Source organism: Engraulis encrasicolus, chromosome 12 (assembly GCF_034702125.1).
Source record: "Engraulis encrasicolus isolate BLACKSEA-1 chromosome 12, IST_EnEncr_1.0, whole genome shotgun sequence".
In the NCBI taxonomy this organism is placed as follows: Eukaryota; Metazoa; Chordata; class Actinopteri; order Clupeiformes; family Engraulidae; genus Engraulis; species Engraulis encrasicolus.
The window spans coordinates 39,983,359-40,002,827 of record NC_085868.1 but is presented as its reverse complement, the minus strand read 5'-3'; the positions used below and the strand labels follow the sequence as shown (position 1 = coordinate 40,002,827).

Here is a 19,469-nt window from a genome sequence, read left to right as displayed (position 1 = left end):
AGTGTTCAGTACTATCACATTTTAAGTGTGTTGAATATGTAGAAAGCAATGCAATACTGATAATCCTATGCAAAATCTTCATTCATTCATTGGCAACCATCAATTAATTAAATATGGGACAGTTCATTTTGGCAGGGGGTCTAAGCATGTGAGAAATCAAATCTTGAACCTTGAATTTTGTATTTCTTATATGTAATTTCCTGCATTTTCACGCATTCTAACATCCCGTTTCCAGTTTGAGCTTAATAGGAACCAATACAAATCCTATTATATTTATTATTTAATTACAACCAATACCAATACAATACGAATAAGAAGTATTAACATTTTATCTCTATATATGAGGTCTATAATATATGAGCTTTATGAAATGCCTGTTACAGTACAAATTCACTATTTATAATAGAAGTATGATGTGCACTTTACTACATATATACAGTGTAACAGAGGGACCATTGGGTTAATGTCATGCAGGTTTCGATTTTGCCCCGAGGGCCGTAATTGCGCATTTCGGTTATTTCATTAAAAAAAATAAAATAAAATAAAAAGTTTAAAAAAAAAAAACATCCGGGCCGGATGGAACCCTCCCGCGGGCCGGATGCGGCCCGCGGGCCGGATGTTTGACACCCCTGCTTTAGTATGTCCTTCCTGAGATGGTTTTGTTAGCAAGTGTGACGGAGGTCATCTTGCACCTGTTCGTCCCCCTCGGGGCTGCAAACCTGCAACCTCGTCAACTACAGCGATTTGGAAATGGAAGGCACAGTACGATACCACTGGACTAAAGGACCAGTCCCTCACCTCAACGGCATCGACAGTCTATGAGGCTATCGGGAGGGAGGTTTACTAACATTCCACGCCAACTCTGCTAGTTAGCCTCTGTTACACACGGGTCAAGGCCGTGTGCTTGCTCCGGACACTGATCGGCAGCCAGTGCAACTCAATGAATAGAGGAGTAACATGGCTCCTTTTTGGGCTGACTGAATACCAAACATGCCGTCGCATTCGACAGTGCGACATCACCCCCAGCAAATATTTATACATTTTTTGCAGACAGAATGTCTACGACGTCTTGCAGTAATGCCTAAAATCTTCCACTGTAATGTAACCGTAAGAAGAGGAAATTAGCCTTTTGCTGAAAACCCCCTTACAGGGTTTTCCCCAGCACTGTATTGCTAAGGCAGCCACCTGAACAAGACACACCTACCACCTTGACTAGGGGCGGAATTCTCCCACCCGCTTAAGTAAAAAAAAGCGCGCAACAGCGCCTCCGCGGTTACTCAAGTCTGTGATTAAGCGGAGTTTACGCTGGATTTAAGTTGCGCACTTTGGGTGGGGCCAGGCCAAAATCAGGGAGTTTCGCATGTAAATGAATCCTAAGCGCATTCTCCCGTGCACTTACGCGCGTTTGCCTTTACGCGCATCAAAGGGCTGTAGTAAGGTCAAGCGCCATTATGAGGTAAAATGCAATATTGAATTTGATGCTCGCTTGGCTCGCATTTTGAACATGTTACACGGTATGCTTTGTTGATGTTCCTTAGCGTCAGCGTGAGTCCAAATCGAAATTCATTCACAGTTCCACATAAACATCCTACATTAATTGTGACAAAATATGACCAGCTGCCCAGAGCATGTTCTCATATCGGTGAACTTACAAACAAAAGCAGGTAATTAATTAATCAGTATGAGGATCATCATGTTGTCTCCACGGACGGTAACCAAAACCAAAAACACCTCATTGCACCATGCACAAGTAGGCTAAGTTGACAAGGCACGTCTGACTAAAGACCGCTGTTCTTGTCGTCCTAACAGCCACCCAAAGTATGCTTATTCAAAACAACCTTCACCATTTTCGGGGTGACTATGTTGTAGCCACGACGTTAAGTAAAGGGTATTTATTGCAACTCCTCCACTTTTGTGATTTATTGGACTTCGTGCATATGTGCATGTAACCTATTAAACGTTCTGAACTGATGCCCGACATACAAAACCGCCACATACTGAGGTAGGCTACAGGTTGTTCTACCTGTTTTTGTAAGGCAGAAAATATTTCCTGAATGTCATTACAGCTAAACGTAAAAATGTAGGCCTACATATCAGATCATGTCTTTGGCATTTCGCTTCTGGTCTCTTTTACACCCCATCAGCTGCGCGTTTAAGTCCTGGCTTGGCATTGCATGCCCATGTCCAATTAATTCCCATGTCTGCAACAGAATATAAAGTCTCCGTTTTTTTCATTACGATCGATTTCCTTGTTCATTCTTCAGCATGCATGTAGCCTAAGTGTAATATGCTGACGGACAGCTGAGATCCACATATTTCCAATGATATTAATGTCACGTTGCTGTACAGAGAAGCGGAGAAGCACTTTTAAAAGTCAGCAAATACAATGTGTTGTTTTAACTGTGGGAATGATCAGCATTTTAAATCAGGTTTTGATTTCCGGACTTGTCTAGGCAACACACCAAACTCCATTTTTAACCAAACGTTTCATCATGTTTATTATTTCAATCAACCTGTTGCGCACCAAAACGCTCAGCTGAGTTCCCGCCAAAGGTACACATTGCGTTTCCATCTCATTATCTCACCTCGACTACTCGCCTTATGCTTGTGAAAATGAGCTGAGGTTAGATTTTGGTATGCTTTTGCACGAGGACTTTTGGCACGTGGTTCTAAATTCAAAGTTAAAGTTCAGTTTTGGATCTCAATGGACTGCCGAGGTTTTCACATGGTTGATCTTAAAATCCATGCTCCGTGGTTTCTTTGAAACCACAACTGATGAAGTCGGGGAAGACTCATCCCCCCATTTAGCATATATCACGCCCATGTTGGGCTACGCGCTGTTTTTCGGAGTTAAGCGCGAGGGGTGTGGTAATATTTCAGAGGGGAGAATGCGCGCAGGATCAAGGCGCGTAAAAAGTGCGTGCGTAAAACCGACTTAAGTGGAGACGGGAGAATTCCGCCCTAGGTCCCCTGAAAATATAAAGATTTCATTGTTGTGAATGTAATTTCTAAAGTTGCTCAACCAAAACATATATACTTTTAAAACCCCACCACCTTGACTAACAAAAATTCTGCGGGAAACACTGCCTTATCGGAATCACTGCTGACCTCATCATTTCTTCTTTGCCTTCTTATCTCGTCTATCTAAACAGACTATGGAAACACAACCAGGCGTTGACCAGCCCAATACTGATCAAACTTGGCTGTGGCTAGTAATACAGTAATTTCACTGTCATTAACCACTTTTATGGCCAGCCATTATGTCAGAGTTTACCCCTCATACTTTGTACATCAACTGTCTGTTTTTAAATTAATCCTAATTTCTCAGTTAGGGCAGACCAGGGAGAGTTGCAACAGGGGATGGTTGCAACATCTTTTTTTTCTTCTATCAGATACAAGTTAGATGACGATGGGGCATCCAACCACAGTATGAGTATAATTACTCTAGCTTGTGTCTGATAGGAGAAAAAAAATGATCGTAACTAGTGGTTGGCAGTTATCAGCGTAGCGTGCTGTGACGACGTAAGACTCTTATCATGATAATTATCTTATCAAGACAATACCATCTTTAATCTATTCTCAAAGTTGGGTTGGGAGTTGGGTAAATGCACGTCACCACAGCGTGCGATTGGCAGCCGCTTTCAGACTTTCCTCCAGTCGCTTCTCCTCTCCACCTCTCGCTTTAATACCAAATATGAACAGTGTCTGCATGGTGTAAACATTAATCTCTCCACCGTGGTGGGTTTTGTTTGAGTGCTTTCAATAGGCTTGCATACATATTCACATCAAGTCAAGTCACGTCACGTCAAGTGTAATGTATTGTAAAATATATGTATGTAACAGGGTTAGCACAGAAGTTTGAAATTGTGTTTGACCAGTTTGCAATGTAGCCTACAGTTTAAACCAACACAAGACACTGGCAATAAACACACACACACACACACACACACACACACACACACACACACACACACACACACGCACACGCACACCACAGACACACACATGTGAACGTTATGCAAACTATGTATTTGTTTATGTAAAATTCCACACATGGATCATAATCATTATGTACAAATACCCCTTACAGCAGACAGTGGTACTGAACTTGCATATAAAAGTGTGTACCAAGTACCAAACTAATTTTGATAATGCCCAACAAATTTTAGCCAATCATGTGTGCATATAGAAGAAATCTAACAAATCATGAAACTTTGTAAAAGTGCAATTTTGTCTTTACGGCACACACGTTCTTATACCTGGATCTGATTCAAAACAGCTGTCTTGCTGGAGTAAAATTTAATTGGTTAATTTTGTTGTTGTTGCTGGGTCTGTGTGACATCACCCAGTGCTTTCCTTCATTCTTTCTCTTTTTTTCTCCTATAATTGGAATGTCCCAGGTCTGGGCATCTGTAGTAGGCTGATGCCTATGATCTTCCACTGTGATGTAACCATGTCAGAAAAGGGAAACTGCCTTTAGCTGAAAAGCCCCTTATCTAAATCATTCCTCACCTTGAAAGCTCTTCTTCAGTAGTTTATCTCTTGTATCTAAACAGGCTATGCATGTCACACACAGCATCGACTCACTCCACCACACCACATCCTGTACTCCCTCGCCACATGCAGTTCAGAATCAGTACTGCACGGTTGTTTTCACAAAATTGCACAACCTCCAATCAAATGTTATGGCACAGCACAACATCAGAGGCAGCACATATGCACACAGCACACTGTAGGCCTACATAATATGATATTTATACTGCCTGTCCATCATATTTTAGGCAACACACGGGACATTCATAGTCTGCCATAGGTAATGTGATCTATCAAATCTATCCTTCTGTCATTCTCCAAATGTCCTATCAGGCTGTCGCCTAGTGTACTCTCCGTTCAATTTCATTTTACTCCAGCGACTTGGAACGGAAAGGCACCGGCCGTCTAACCAGGCTACCCGGCAACTAGGGCAGTTCTAGACAGAGGCCAGGGTGAGCCAGGGCCCCTGTAGATTTCCTCCTGGCTATTTTCATCGCAACTCCTGCTTTGTCTGCCTACGTGCATGGTCGCTGTTGGCGCACGCCAAGTTACAAATAATGTGGGGTGCACAACCTCGCGCCGCGGCAGCTTGCGGAGGGGCGTGTGACGGCATTTTGAGAGCACGCCATCGTCGCGAGGGAGGTATGAATGAGGTTAGCGCCAGTATGAATCCGCCCTTAACTGACAGCCGATTTTCACGGGGCGCATACCTTTGCGCAGCACTTTGGGAATCTTGCGAAAGTAGCTCATTTTCTATCAAGGTATTGAGAGCCTACATTCCATAAAAGATAATGGCGCGACTTAACTCCTCTTCAAGAACAGATTGATAAGCCATGTTTACTTCCACACACGCAACGTGATAACAGCGTTCTGGCGCGAATCCACGCACGATTTAGAGAAAGCTCCCTGCGACAGGCATTTCGAAGATTGTAGAGATTATTCGGGGTCACGACCGACAGCCCCCTCTCGTGCTATGTCTTGCGTCCCGCTGCATGTTATTTATCGAGTTTCACATCACAAAATCACATCAGAGGAACTTACCATTTTGGCGGAGTGGATATCAATGTTAAGTCTGCGCAACTTCCTTGACTGTTGTTCCCAATGAAGGCTTGTCCAGCCACCAAATCTGGAAAAACACGGTTGTAGGTTACAGTATGTTCAAGTAAGATATGCTATTTTCTTCTGGGAAAATGCCACGTTTAACGACAATGGCAATCGTGGATAAGTCTTTCTTAGACATTTATACAAAGCGATGACACATTTGAGAAGTCATATGTCGTTGAACAGTGTGTTTATTTTTTTGTCATTAGGCTATGCGATTGACACGGCATAACACAGGAACATATCCTGTTTAAACTTCGTAATTTTTTTTTTAAACAAACAAACAAAAAACAGCACATTGTAGGCTACCCACAAGAGATCTAATGTGTTATAACCGAACAGCCACGCAGTCTCCACAAACCAGACAACCCTATCAGCTCCTGCTTGTTATAGGTGAAGTCAAGTCATCCCCTTACCAGTCGGGTGTTGTTCGGTAGAGGAAAGAAGAAATGTGGTAGAAGAAATGTGGCGATCTTCGTTCTCTTATGTTATTGATGTTTCTCGCTTCCGCGTCGTCAATCGAGGGACAGCGTTCTCCAGACGCTGGCAGGGTGTGCCCACTCGTTACTAGAGGCATCGGAGTAGATGCATCAGAGTTCACACACTTCAGCAGAAGCCTCGTACCTGAGCCTGGAGCGAGACTTTTATTATTCAAAGACTTATTCATACTCATTCATCGCCTGTGATGGCAATGCGTAATTTGAGCCCTTTGGGTGGCGTCGTGTTTCTAGGTAAAATCAGGAAGAAACCCTCGATTGACATCCCCTCCGCTACGTTTGTGGTTTGTTGTTAGAAGGATGGGCTTGCATGTCCAAAAGGATAAAGGATGGGCTCGCATGGACTAGAAGCCCATGTCATTGGACATGTATGTCCATGGACAATAGTATAAGCCTATGCACGCTAAAACCTGGGCATATCCATGCGTACACATGCTGTAGGCCTACCTTGGTCTTCACAGTCTTTTCAGAATGGGACATCACTGCCCACGCCATCAGTACATTCATTCATGATGTTGTAACCCTCTCAAATTTATGCAGCACATATCCATTACTAGAGATGCACCGGATCCGGTTCCGGTTCCGGATCCGGCAGGATAGTAGGGGTTTTCACAGGATCCGGGTCCGGCAGGATCTTAAGCAGTGGATCCGGTATCCGTTATCATGTTACGTAAAAATCAGGGTCTGGTACATCTCTAGCTCAGGCAGTCTTTCACAACCCCAATCACTACATGGAGTGAAAGCCCTTTGGAAGCGGCCGTTGCAGGCAGTGTGGCAATAAGCCAATGAGTAGTTTGAGCCAACGTAATAAAAAGGGCCCACGTGTGCGAGTAGACTAGCCTGGTCCTGACCATCCCATAATACTACCATTTCCATTTCATATTCATGGTCTGGACTTTGTTTGATCTGACGCAATTACAGGAAGCAGGACGGACATTTGCGGAAAAATCAGGATTTAACTTAGGCCTATAAGTTGTTGAACAAACATGTCTGACGTCTATCTATGGTGATGTAGGACCGTTTAACAGACATGTCTGACAGAACATCCTACCGTAGGATAAAATTGCAATGTAGGACCGTTTGTCAGAACACCGGCACAAATCCTACCAGTCAACATCGCTCCACAGAAGACAGGTACCAGACGTAGTGCGGTGAACATTGAATCTCACATAAGGGGGGCGTGTATGACTGTAAGCCAGTGATTCCCGAGCCCTATCTCATATCATTCGTGAAGTATTCAAGAAAAAAATAACTTACATTTTCGTGGTGCATTCACGTTATTGCCCCTTTTTCGTGGTTGGGCAACGAAACGCTGCCTATTCATTTGAATTGCCCCACAGCTGCTATGGTTATCCAAGCGTCTGCTGGGGCGGGGAGGGGGTGCTGACAGAACACTGCTGATACACTCGGGACTCACTAATTCGACGCCCTTTCGGTACTTACGCATTATGTCATACGACCCTAAACCTAACCCTAACCTTAACCCTAAACCTAAACCTAAACCTAAACCTAACCTTAACCCTACTTAACCCTAAACCTAACCCTAACCCTAACCCTAACCTTAACCCTAAACCTAACCCTAACCCTAAATTGCTTGTTTGAAATGTTTGATTACCATGTGATGGTACCGAAAGGGCGTCAAACTAGTGGGTCGCTAGGCAGCAGTCGGGCATTTCAAATGAATAGGCAGCGTTTCGTTGCCCAACCACGAAAAAACGGGCAATAACGTGAATGCACCTCGAAAATTAAAGTTATTTTTTTCGGGAATACTTCACGAAATGAAAGAGATACGGTTGGATTCCCAACCTTTTTTGTCCTGTGTACCCCCTAAGCATCTTTGTCACATGATGAGTACCCCTCCTTCATGCTGTATATCTGTTCGTCTGTCTATCCCAATGTGATTACACCCCATATATTTGTTATGATCACATTTTAAACGTACCACCTGAGGTGTGTTCGCGTACCCCTAGTGGTACACATACCCCTGGTTGGGAAACACTGCTGTAAGCACATTGCACCAGGAACAAACTGTTAAGAAGTGACAGGAATGTTCTCTGTCAACATTCCACAAATCGCTAATGTCAATTTCGCACATGCTGCTGTGTAGGAGAAGGAAAATTCTAGCCTAACTCCTGTGGCACGCTGTAATAGACATTGAAAGTTAACTTTACAGTGCACGGGGCCTTAAGTAATAGGCCTACATTACGACTTGGTCATTGCCATTCTGGTAACAGCTAATTTATAATTCCGTGTCTTAAGGGGTTAGCCTCTTTGAGCTGATGGGCCGTTCACTCTTTGCTGAAACCACTTCTACATCATTACAACATTGCGATGTCATTGTGGAGGGAGAGGACTAAGTCACACCTCTGGGGTAATCACATATCTTCAGGTGCTCATCGGTGTCCAAAAATGGGGGATTGCTCTTTTTTACCGAAGCACCATTGGTCCGAAGAGTAAATATTCAGAAAATGTCCCATTGATCCTTCAGCACTTAGTCTTCCAGACCTTTTACCGGATAAAATGAAACCCTTTGTCCCGACAGTCCAATGTTACAACCAAACGCTGCTTTAGTTTAGATTACCATCATCTCTGATATGCGCAGTGGTCATGCTGCTGTCTGTGTCAGGTTAGGTTTAGGGAAAATGTTGGTCAAGGCACAAATTTAAAACTCAGAAACATTGCAATACTGACAGGTTAGGCTTAGGAATGGTTTTGGGTAGGGCACAATGGTAACACTTTATTTTAGGGATACATCTATTAGCACTAATACATACAATGTTCCTTTATAAGTAACTTGTAAGGCATGTACAAAGCAAAATCAAACATTTGTTAGGCATGTATTCGCAGATGTCTTGTTCATGCACAATAAGGGACTTATTACCAATTTAACCTTGGTAAGGACCTATAGGCCTTAGCATTTGTTTAGTACATGCCTTACAAGGTACTTATGCAGACATTAACATTGTATGTATTAGTGCTAATAATAAAGTGTTACCGGCACAATAAGTAAAACTTGGAAACATTGTGACAAGTTAGGTTTAGGGGTGGTTTTGGTAAGGGCATAGCTTGACCAAGCGCAATCTATGTGCTCATCGCAGCCCATGCAGAGCAGTCTTTAGCTCAGAGGAAAACAGGAGCAGGACATACCACCTGGGGAATTATGATGACCGACCCCAAGCAGCCCTTGGTTGGAACATTGAGCTGTCGGAGCAAAGGGTTTAATTGAATTATTTCGAGTTAATGGGATGTAGGATCAATGGGAAATTTTCGGAATATTGACGCATCGGACCAAAGAGGCGTCGGAAAAATGACATGCTACCCCAAAAATGTACATGACGAGAGTGGGTCCGCGGCACTCTGACGTCTGTTTAAAAGTCTTATATTGTATTGTGGACATTCACATTTGACTCAGCCCTGAAGAGGGTTGCACGCAACCGTAACACTTCGGCTTGATATCCACGATACAATAAAGGACTTTTCAACTGACTTGAGAGTGCCTCAGACCCTCTCTCTTGACCTATCGCTATGACATTAACAGGGGTTAAGGGGTTCATGCATTCCATATGCAGAGGTAGTTGAATGCGCTGTACAAAAGTAAAAGCATGCAAAACACAACAACCCCCTCCCCCCATACAGTACGTGGGCTTGCATACCCTGCTGATGAGGACCCGGGTTCAAGTCTGGCCTGGGTCATTTCACAGTCCTGCCCCGTTACTCTCCCACTGTCTTCCTCATACTCTTGACAGCCCTATCACTAATAAAGCAACAAAAAGCCCACAAACACACACGCACACGCACACGCACACAAACACACACACACACACACACACACACACACACACACACACACACACACACACACACACACACACACACACACACACACACACATGTTATTGTGTTGCACAAACACACTCTCACACACACTTAGTGCAGTAAAAGTCCTGGGTGATTGCCCTCTGTTAAGAGTCCCTCAGTGCAGTAATGATGTTCAAGGTAGTACAAAGCAGCAGGGGGTGAGGTATTCCAGTCACCAATGGCGATCTCTTTCAGTGTATCATTTTTGGGTGGTGTTGAAGAGCTGGATGGCCCTGGGGACAAAAGACGTCAGTAGTCTGTCCGGCAGGGGACTTGAGACTCTCTGCATTGTAGCAATGCTGTTAGTTTAGTTTTTTCATCAAAGAGTGAATATGCCTGTCGACAAGCCCATCTGAAGTGAGAGGCTACAAACCAGCAGATGAATATGTGAGCAAAAGTCATACCTAGCCCAGGAGCATCTCTGTGTGTCTTAATGAAATCAGACATGAGAGGCTGCAATGTTACTGTGTGTCCTTGCTCTGAACATTGTAGCCTGCAGTGCAGACTTTCCCTCCTAAGAACAAATTCACTACACACAGAGGTGGGGAACCTATGTGTCAAGGGCCGTTTATGGTCTTTGAGGCTGTTTTGTCCGGCCCTCGATATAATTTGAATGTTATGCAGCTTCACATGAAATATGACATGTTTTGTGAAGGAAACTTATAATTACATTTTCAATGCAATTATGTTCAGGGGACCTAGAGAAGGTGGGTCAGTTTTAAAGGTGGCTGCCTTCAATATAGGCCTACAGTGCAGGGGGAATATCCTGGTTTGTGTTCATAGTGCGTCCCTCGGAGGACTTTGACAGCCCTTGAAGGAATTTTCCAAAGTGGCCCTTTGAATGAAAACGGTTCCCGACCCGTGTACTACAGCATAACACCATTGCTATGACATTACCAAGAGTCTCAAGTAACAGATTAATTACCATTTTGATGACAATAGCAGTTTATAACTGACTTCTCTGAGAGACCCCCGTTCAAAACCATTGCACTTGGACCCTTTCATATAAAGGAATCAGAATCAGACAATGACTCTGACTTCTCTGGCCTCCCTTATTCCCTGCTTATTCGCAGTGGGACATTCGACACTATACGACTATAAGACCATTTCAAGAATTGGTGGAACAGGTCAGAGTTGCTTCCCCATTACATTGTATGGGGATGCATATGGGGAAGCATATGGGTTTCACTATAAAATCAAGTGTTACTGTAGGCCTATATTCTCAGAATAGTGTTGATTTAAAACTGCCTTTTTACTGTGTATTGAAGGAGTGCACCTTTCAGGTGATCTTGTCCCAGGCCTAGTAAAGATCGTCAGCTGTGTTTATTTTCAACGAACTGTACAGCATTCCAGTGACAGAGGCAGTATGTGGAGTATGGATGGACACAGGGTTGCACCTCTCTGTCTGACAAACCTGTGATTTCAATAATAATCCATCCTTTTGCTTATAAATAACGACTCCCTTCATTCAGTGTGCAGCAGTGGTGTAGTCTACTTTTTAATGGTGGGTATAATGTATAGGCCTATTTGAGCATTTTTTGAAGTGGGTATACTGTATGTATTTTTGCTTTTCAAAACAATGGATCAATCAATTTTAAGTGGGTATACTGAAATCCCTGAAATGTAGAAGTGGGTATACTCCGTATACCCGCGTTCTACGTAGACTACACCACTAGTGTACTGTATTTTTCCGCCCTCTGGACAGTAAAAAGGGAAAGCCAAGATAGGTTACGACAACACTACCACAAGCCTGTAGCAATGACTCATACATAACCTTCTCTTTACAGTGTCTAAACTGGTGCTCGGGTGTTGCTTATCAGAGAAACCCTTCACTACAGACACGTACAATGCATGACTCACCTCATTCATCATACTTTGTACCATGTACAAAATAAGTATTACGTGCACTGAGTAATGACTCAAGCAACTGGAAAACTGTTAGTAAGAGGCAGTTGGGCCACACTTTACATTACAGTTCACTAATAATGTGATAATTGCAAACTTTAACACAATTTCAACATAACAATGATTAACAGCCACATATTGCAAGTAATGACCATTTGTAACGAGTCAACCGCAAAATGTTGGTTTCAGGGATAATAATAAGTGTTTGTGAAAATTGCCTTTGAATATTAATATGTTTAAAAACATATTAATACATTTAAAACAATAAACATTTTGAACTCAGTCTGTGACTTCAAGCCAGATTTTGATTTTGGCCTTTGAATTTGATTTCAACATCCCTGGTATACACGATGCCCTGTGGTCTCCCCCTCCCCCCTACACACACATACACTTGCACTGAAGTCACAGGGAAAGTGACATAGTACGAGCGTCACAGTTATCATGCTGCTTGAAAAAGGAAGTAAGGTTTTTAGGGAAACACCTCGGACAGTAATGTGACCAGCTGGAATCCTGCCTCAGCAGAAATCAGAAGAATATTTGTCAGCTGAGGGCCTCAGAGGAAAGGAGTTGCATACACATGTCTGCTCCATGCTGAACAATGAGCTTAGTCAGCAGTGAGCCATGTGTGCAGAACCATTTATCGTCCTCAGTAGATGGGTGTGTGTGCAGCATTACTGCTATAATAATGACACATGTTTAATGGATAGATAATGACACGGCTGTTAGTGGCAGGGCTGGGTAAAATAATCGATTCAAATCGCAAAGGGGGGGGTGTCTTAAATCCATTCGAATTGTGAATCGTGATTTTTTTTTTTTTCGCCCAAAAGCCCAAGTGGCTACTTACAGTATTGAACACTGTAAAATGTGCACTGTCATTTGCATTTCACACTTACCCACCTTAGGTCCCAGCATTGACAGAGAGCCATCTCAAGACACTAATAATGTTGTTTCTGTATACTTATATTCTTTTATATGGCTCAAAGTTTACATTTGTGCAGTGGATTTTCTGTTATTTTTGCAAACAGGCAGGTAAACAGACAGGCAGGCAGACAGACAAGACAGTTAAAAAAAACGTACTTAGAGTAGCTTAAAAAAAAGAAATGAAACAACAACAAAAACTGCACACATCCCTCCACCATGAACAAGAGATCAAGAGCACTGCATGCAGCATGTCATATGGGGTGTGTAAATGTATTTTCTAGGGGTGTGTGATACTTATTTTCACGATATACTGCATTGAGTCATGACTATCCATTATTTAATAATAATAAAATTGAATTTACCAATTTCCTTCAGTAGAGAGTAGGTAATATTTCTGTTGTAATGGAAGCTCTCTCCCAGATGCTGAAATGCTTAAATAAAATACAGTGATTTATGAATGCTACATATCAACTGACAAATAAGCTGTATTTTTACACCTGGACTGAAGTAAATATCGCAATGCTTCGCAATAGTACATTAATGTGTATTAATGTGTACATTAATGTCTGTTATAGTACAAAATAGTGTATCATGATGTGCGTTGATTCGTAAACCCTTTGCCAATACCCGTTCTCTGCAACATGTTTGTTTAAATAACAGTGGAGGTTTGTGACAGCTAAATATATGCCCCCTCCCTGGAGCACTTGCCCCCTGCCCCCCTTTTCACGTCAGGGGCTATTTTCAGAGTCACTGCCTACAGTAGCCAATAGGAGGCGGCGATGTTTAAGGAACTGCTCAGATAAAGTTTCTCAAACTGCTGGCTTGAGCTTGTTCACCATACCAACAGTGGAGGTGAAGCTGTGGCATTTTCTTGCTTCTTGATAACGGCATATTATTTCATCATCTGTTGGCTATCCAGGATCCAGGTATAGAAGGCTTGACTTACGTGTGCTAACTGCTAATTAAATAAGTAGACTGAATTTCAAGTGATCAGTTTCTTTGGGCCTAGTTTAGAAACGGTTGTATACACATTGGTGATAGGTTAACAGTGAGTTCACAACCTCTTAGACTTATGATCCTAACATGATGATCAGTCATGTAGTGGTAAGCATGACACTCCAAGCAACTGCAATAAAGTGTAACTAACAAATTCCATGCTATAGAAATAACTCACCCCAGTATCAATTTAGAATGTTACATTGTAGTTATGCTGCAACATGTACACACAGAGTTGATTTTGACTTTATTTAATATAAGGAGATTAACCTTAATGAGAGTTTTTTAATCCGGTTTGCTAGACTCTACACAGAACAGCTGATTGGAAACTTTCAGCTGGTTGAGGCCAGAATGTGTACAATATTCTACTGAAGATTATGTGTTCTGTGCGTCCATCAGTTACAGTATGTCTCTGACTCCGTTATATTATCTGTCAGTGTGTGGATGTGTGCACGTGTGATGGGAAGCCATGCTGGACGTGCTGATTATCGGAGGGGGTCCTCACGCCCTGACCCTGGCTACGCTCCTCACCCACCCGAACCACCCCACGCCAGCGCCTGGCACTAGTGACGTCCTGGACGGGGTGCAGTTGAGCACGGCCAAGTCCTGGCCCAGTCGGACCAGGAGCAAGAGGAGATCGCACGCAAGTGGGTCTCGGGTGTTTCACTGTGCTTCAGGAATCAAGTTGTGTGCAACTGGAATTTTTCAGAGTTTAAAAAAGCAAGTGTGCCCTTAATCCAAACCTTTTAAGAGGTGGAATTTTGACTTGAAATCCATGGCCTGCAAGTGATCTCATCAATTAAGTCATCTAACTGGCTTATTAGAATCAGTTGGTGTAGGCCCCTCATAATGAGTACTGTTCTGCCAGTAGAAAGCCTTACTTTGTTGTCTTAATAATATACTGTAAAAATAGGCTACTGTAGTCACTGATTCTTGAAAGTTTGGCAAAAACATGTCCCTGCAGTAAAATATTAATTCTGTTGAAAATCAACTAAATTTTCACAAACAAAATGAACCCAGGTAATGGCCAAGGGGTCTGTCACACGAATACACAGTTGTTTGAAATATTTAAGTGTAATTTTATTACTTTTTATGGCTATAAACCTGTCCACACCCTGTAAAAACGCCTGTCCCAAGGACTGGCATCATCATTTCAATTGACTTAAAATACAAAAATCACTAACAGAATTGAACAATATCACCATGATGTGGAAGACCATATTAAAGTGGTTCTACAGATGTGCACATAGTGGATGTAAAACAATATTTACTATTATTTACTGATTGCTCAAAATGTGTCCAGCATATTGGTCACCACCGTCAGATTTTTTCTAAAAGACAATAAAATCAGGTATGCACAAGGTAATTTTCATTACTGAGGACCCCTTTTCAAACCTTTAGCTCTACTGCCTACTTCACCATCACTGAAGCTCCTGTAAGTTTATTATTTTGTCCTCAATTTGTTAATTGGTTTGGACACTGGTACTGTCCCAACCATAAACTGTCAACACCGTCGGTGGTTTTAATAGTATTGTATTACATTAATGTTAATAAATATAATTTTTTTCAGAAAAGGTATGAAGCACCCAAGAAACAGAGCGAAAATGAAATGGCTAATGTGAACAAACAATGCATAATATTTAAAAGAGTGTTTTTTTTGTCTCACACCGTCAGATGTCACCACCGTCAGATTTTGTTCTGCTCATCATGTTGTTCCATATTTTACTAAATTGTGCTGGTTAATGAAACATTACTAGGCATGTTAGTAATAATTGTGATCCAAAATGATACTCTAGCCACCACTGAGGTGCATTTGGAGGTTTTTTTGTCAGAAAACCTGACGGTGGTGACATCTGATGGAGTTCACCAAAAAACACATGTTTTAAGTGTTTTTGACATGTTTTAAGAATATGCGTACAATAAGTATCTACAGTTATGTTGAATTGTTAAAGTAATTCACTTTAATACAGTAAACATGTGTTTTTACTTGTAATTCTGTCTGCCGCTGTTGACAAAACAAGAAAGAGCCCATTTTATGAAAAATGTTAAACATGGGGAGCTTGGCCAATGCATTCACTGCACAGCCAAGACCTACATGTATGATAATACACCTCTATATTTTGGATTTGAACAACTTAAAAGCTGTTTTTACCACATTTTCAACAACCAGTGGCTTACTTCCTAGATAATCTAACTAATGAAGTAAAAACACATGCTCATACTGTGCACACACAAAAATAAAGTGTTTATGCAAGATGCCATTGACTTGAGAGGGCTATTTATTTTGCTAAATGCAGGTACTAATTAGGCCACTTTCACCACTCTCAGATTACTGTCACCACCGTCAGTTCTTAAGTCACCACCGTAAGAAGGAGTTTTGGACATTTTAAAGGAATGTGCTTACAACATTTTCCTTAGGAGTTGTTGAAATATCAAAGTAATAGCCAATTTAAGCCTACACGAATATTTGTGAAATTACAAAAAATTGTTTGTTCTATTTAGGCGTTAAGTAAGCATCGTATGACGGTACATATTTTAAAATTAGAACACATGAAACAGTATTAAAATAGAACAAAAGTGAATTTTCAACATTTAAAGGCATATGTGTGAACCAAAAAATACACATAATCACTTAAAAACTCCAGATACATATGCAACCAAATCAATACAATTTTAATAACTTTTAATTGTGTCTGACGGTGTTGACAAAAAACAAGGTATGATCGGAGAAAAGCCTGATTTCTGAAAAAAATACATAATGGGGAGATTGGCCTTGTGCATTTCTGAAAAGCCAAGACCTTAGTCTATGAGGATATACCATATAATTTTGTAATTCACTTTGTTTTTTTCTGTCAACATTACAACCTGTTTTAGCCACTTTCTCAAGAATCAGTGTAGTACTAAACTGCTACACAATGTCTTTAGTAACACTGTACACTGTACATTAGGACTTGGTCTGTGGCACTGTATTGCAGAACCGGTGGTGGAGGCGTTGGCCAGCGTGGAGAAGGTGTCCTGCCCGCCGCTGAAGCTCTGTGCAGTGGACTCCTACGGCCAGTGGGCCTGCCTGTGGGAGAGCCAGTTCAAAGCCCTGAACATTCCACACCTCCGCTCACACACGCTGGTGCACACCGATCCACTGAACAAGGTACACAACAAACAAACAACACACAAGCTTTCTAACTCATTCAGATTTTAGCTAGTCACGAGGTGATTCATTTGAAGACGGGAAGACATGGACAAAAGGCAAAATGAAAGAGGACCTATGTATGACCTATTAAAATGTACATGGTTACATGAATGAGATTTTCTTTTGCAATTTTCTTCTTTTAAACTTTGGATTTGATGAAATAGTGAAGGTTACTTCTTCAATTACTAGCCTATATATAATGTTTAAAGGGACACTGTGCAGGAAATGGTCAAAAAGGTACTGCAACTATGCTGCTCATTGAAACTGGGCTGCCTATTGCCAAATTTGATCTTTACATGAAAGTTTACTGAGTAATTAACAAATATTTTCTAGTATGGTCCAAGTGGAGTAATTTTTGCAGATAAAAATGGCTATTTTTGAAAATTCAAAATGGCGGACCATGGAGAAGATCCCCCTTTTCATGTATGAAAAGTGAAAATAATGAATACTTAGAATTTGACGTAAACATTAGTGAATGGGCAGCATGTATGAAAAGTGAAAATAATGAATACTTAGAATTTGACGTAAAAAGGTAGCATGAAAAAGGTAACATTAGTGAATGGGCAGCATGAATTCTGGAAATAAACTAAATGAACTAAAAATCTCACACAGTGTCCCTTTAAAAGTCACAGAACTACAAAGTAATTCCTTTACAAAGTGATACATGGCATACAAACCACTCAATTTTCATCACATCGATCCCAGAAAGCTCTGCAGGACTTTGTGGTGCAGAACGGCAGAGAGAACGAGCTTCACGGCCTTCCTGAGCGAGTGTACATCCAGGACGAGAACGCTTTCTTCAATGACAACCGCCTGGGCAAGAGAGACAAGCTGCTCCTCAACAGTAGCAGTAGCGGTAGCGGTGGTGGTGGATGCCAACAGAAGAATCTGTGCTTCAGCCTCCCCGGTACACAGCTGAGTGTGGACTTCTTCACGGAGCAGGTTAAGGAGAACAGGGCACCACCAGCCTGCATGGTTGTGGCTATGAGCATGGCTCACCTTAAAGGACCAGTTCAGTCAATTTCAGTATGCTGTTGTATTGCTCACGCTACCCTTGACTTGTCAGTACCCGGTGATGCCACATTTTTCGGCTAAGCCCTTTCCGAGATATGAGCTATTCTAATGGGGGCAGCGTTTGTTTACATTTTTTTTAAAACATAGGCCTACTCCAAATATTTTCCCAAAAGTTACACCTGTTTGCTAGTTGTCTACTGATGTTGTATAACCTTTCGGATGTTTTTGGGAATAAATAAAAATGTTTTTTTGAAATGTAAACAAAGCGCTGCCCCCATTACAATGACCAAGATCTTGGAAAAAACGCTGAAGAAGAAAAAAAAAACCTCAGGCACTGATAAGTCCAGGGTAGTGTGAGCATTACAACTGCATGTTGAAATTGACTGAACTGGTCCTTTAACTTACCTGATCTGACCTGACCTGACCTGACAGCAGGTGAATGAAGCTATTTATTGACCATCTTTAGTGTTACTAGTGCGATATTAATCATGCCTTCTTTGAAACCATATTCCCTCAATTTCTGGCCTGGTCTCTAATAGTAGCCTGCATCTTTTTGTAGATTGGTCTAAAGGGCCGTACACACACGTCGCTACTAGTTACTCGCTCAGCGAATGAAGCCAATAGAATGTCAATGTGTTCCAGCGAGTCTCGCTGGCGAGTAGGTGAGTAGGCGAGTACTGTACAAGCGATGCAATGTGGGCGGATCGCGAGTTGAAAACATATGATCTTCGAGCGAGGCGAGTAAGCGAGTAATCAATTGGAAGGCAGCGTTCGGTACTTCTCGCCATTGGCAGTTAAAGCCGCGGGAACTTTCAGCGAACGTTCCATGAAAGAAAGTCGAGTAGGCGAGCAAGCGAGAAGCTAGCAAATAGCAGCGATGTGTGTGTACGGTCTAAGGGTATTCTCAACGAGGGCCAGTTTTACAAATTCCTCCCAGGATAGGGGCCGAACTGTACATATGTATTATGGTTGTCAACTGTCAGTGAATCAAAATAAGGGACACTTCATTGAGGTTGGGGGTTATTTCTTTCTGGGGTCATTGAACTTTCCCCCAGGAAGTTTTACATTTCTTAGATATAATTCCCTGCATTTTAACGTCCCATGTACCGTTTCAGGCCAATACGGAACTCATACTTTATCTCTAAATTACGCAAAAAAACAATTCCGTATTTCAAGGGACTTGTGGGGGGCCAGAACCTTGCCATCCAAGGGCCGCATCTGGCCCCAGGGCTGCCATTTGAATAGCCCTGCTCTAAAGCCATTTTTAATAGGCCTATATAAAAGCCTGTCCGCCCGTGTTACAGCTGTTGTCTCTTTATCTATGTCAAATATTAACACATCTTTAACAAAATATCGTTACATATTTCAAATTGTAGCCTGCCGCAATTTGTAGCCTGGTCCAAACCGATTCTTTGCGAATAGTAGCACCAGCAATTATTTGAGGAATTACAGTA

General features: G+C 42.0%; 2 protein-coding genes across 5 annotated transcripts in view; one reads left to right on the top strand and one right to left on the bottom strand.

Moving 5' to 3' along the window:
- The window catches only part of LOC134460255 (uncharacterized), a 34,475-nt gene extending 28,086 nt beyond the window's left edge, over positions 1 to 6,389 (bottom strand). For both annotated transcript variants that reach the window (XM_063212704.1, XM_063212703.1), the window contains exons 1-2: positions 6,051 to 6,389; positions 5,575 to 5,659 (exon numbers count right to left, since the gene is read on the bottom strand). In XM_063212704.1, coding sequence (XP_063068774.1) covers positions 5,575 to 5,577 — 3 coding nt within the window. In that variant the 5' untranslated portion in view covers positions 5,578 to 5,659; positions 6,051 to 6,389. The remainder of the gene's footprint in view (positions 1 to 5,574; positions 5,660 to 6,050) is intronic.
- Positions 6,390 to 13,651: 7,262 nt separating this feature from the next.
- Positions 13,652 to 19,469, top strand: part of zgc:113276 (uncharacterized protein LOC553748 homolog) — a 14,889-nt gene continuing 9,071 nt past the window's right edge. For 2 of the 3 annotated variants that reach the window (XM_063212699.1, XM_063212701.1), the window contains exons 1-4: positions 13,652 to 13,741; positions 14,249 to 14,458; positions 16,760 to 16,959; positions 17,707 to 17,943. In XM_063212699.1, coding sequence (XP_063068769.1) covers positions 14,281 to 14,458; positions 16,760 to 16,959; positions 17,707 to 17,943 — 615 coding nt within the window. In that variant the 5' untranslated portion in view covers positions 13,652 to 13,741; positions 14,249 to 14,280. The remainder of the gene's footprint in view (positions 13,742 to 14,248; positions 14,459 to 16,759; positions 16,960 to 17,706; positions 17,944 to 19,469) is intronic. The other variant, XM_063212700.1, reaches the window with a different exon arrangement.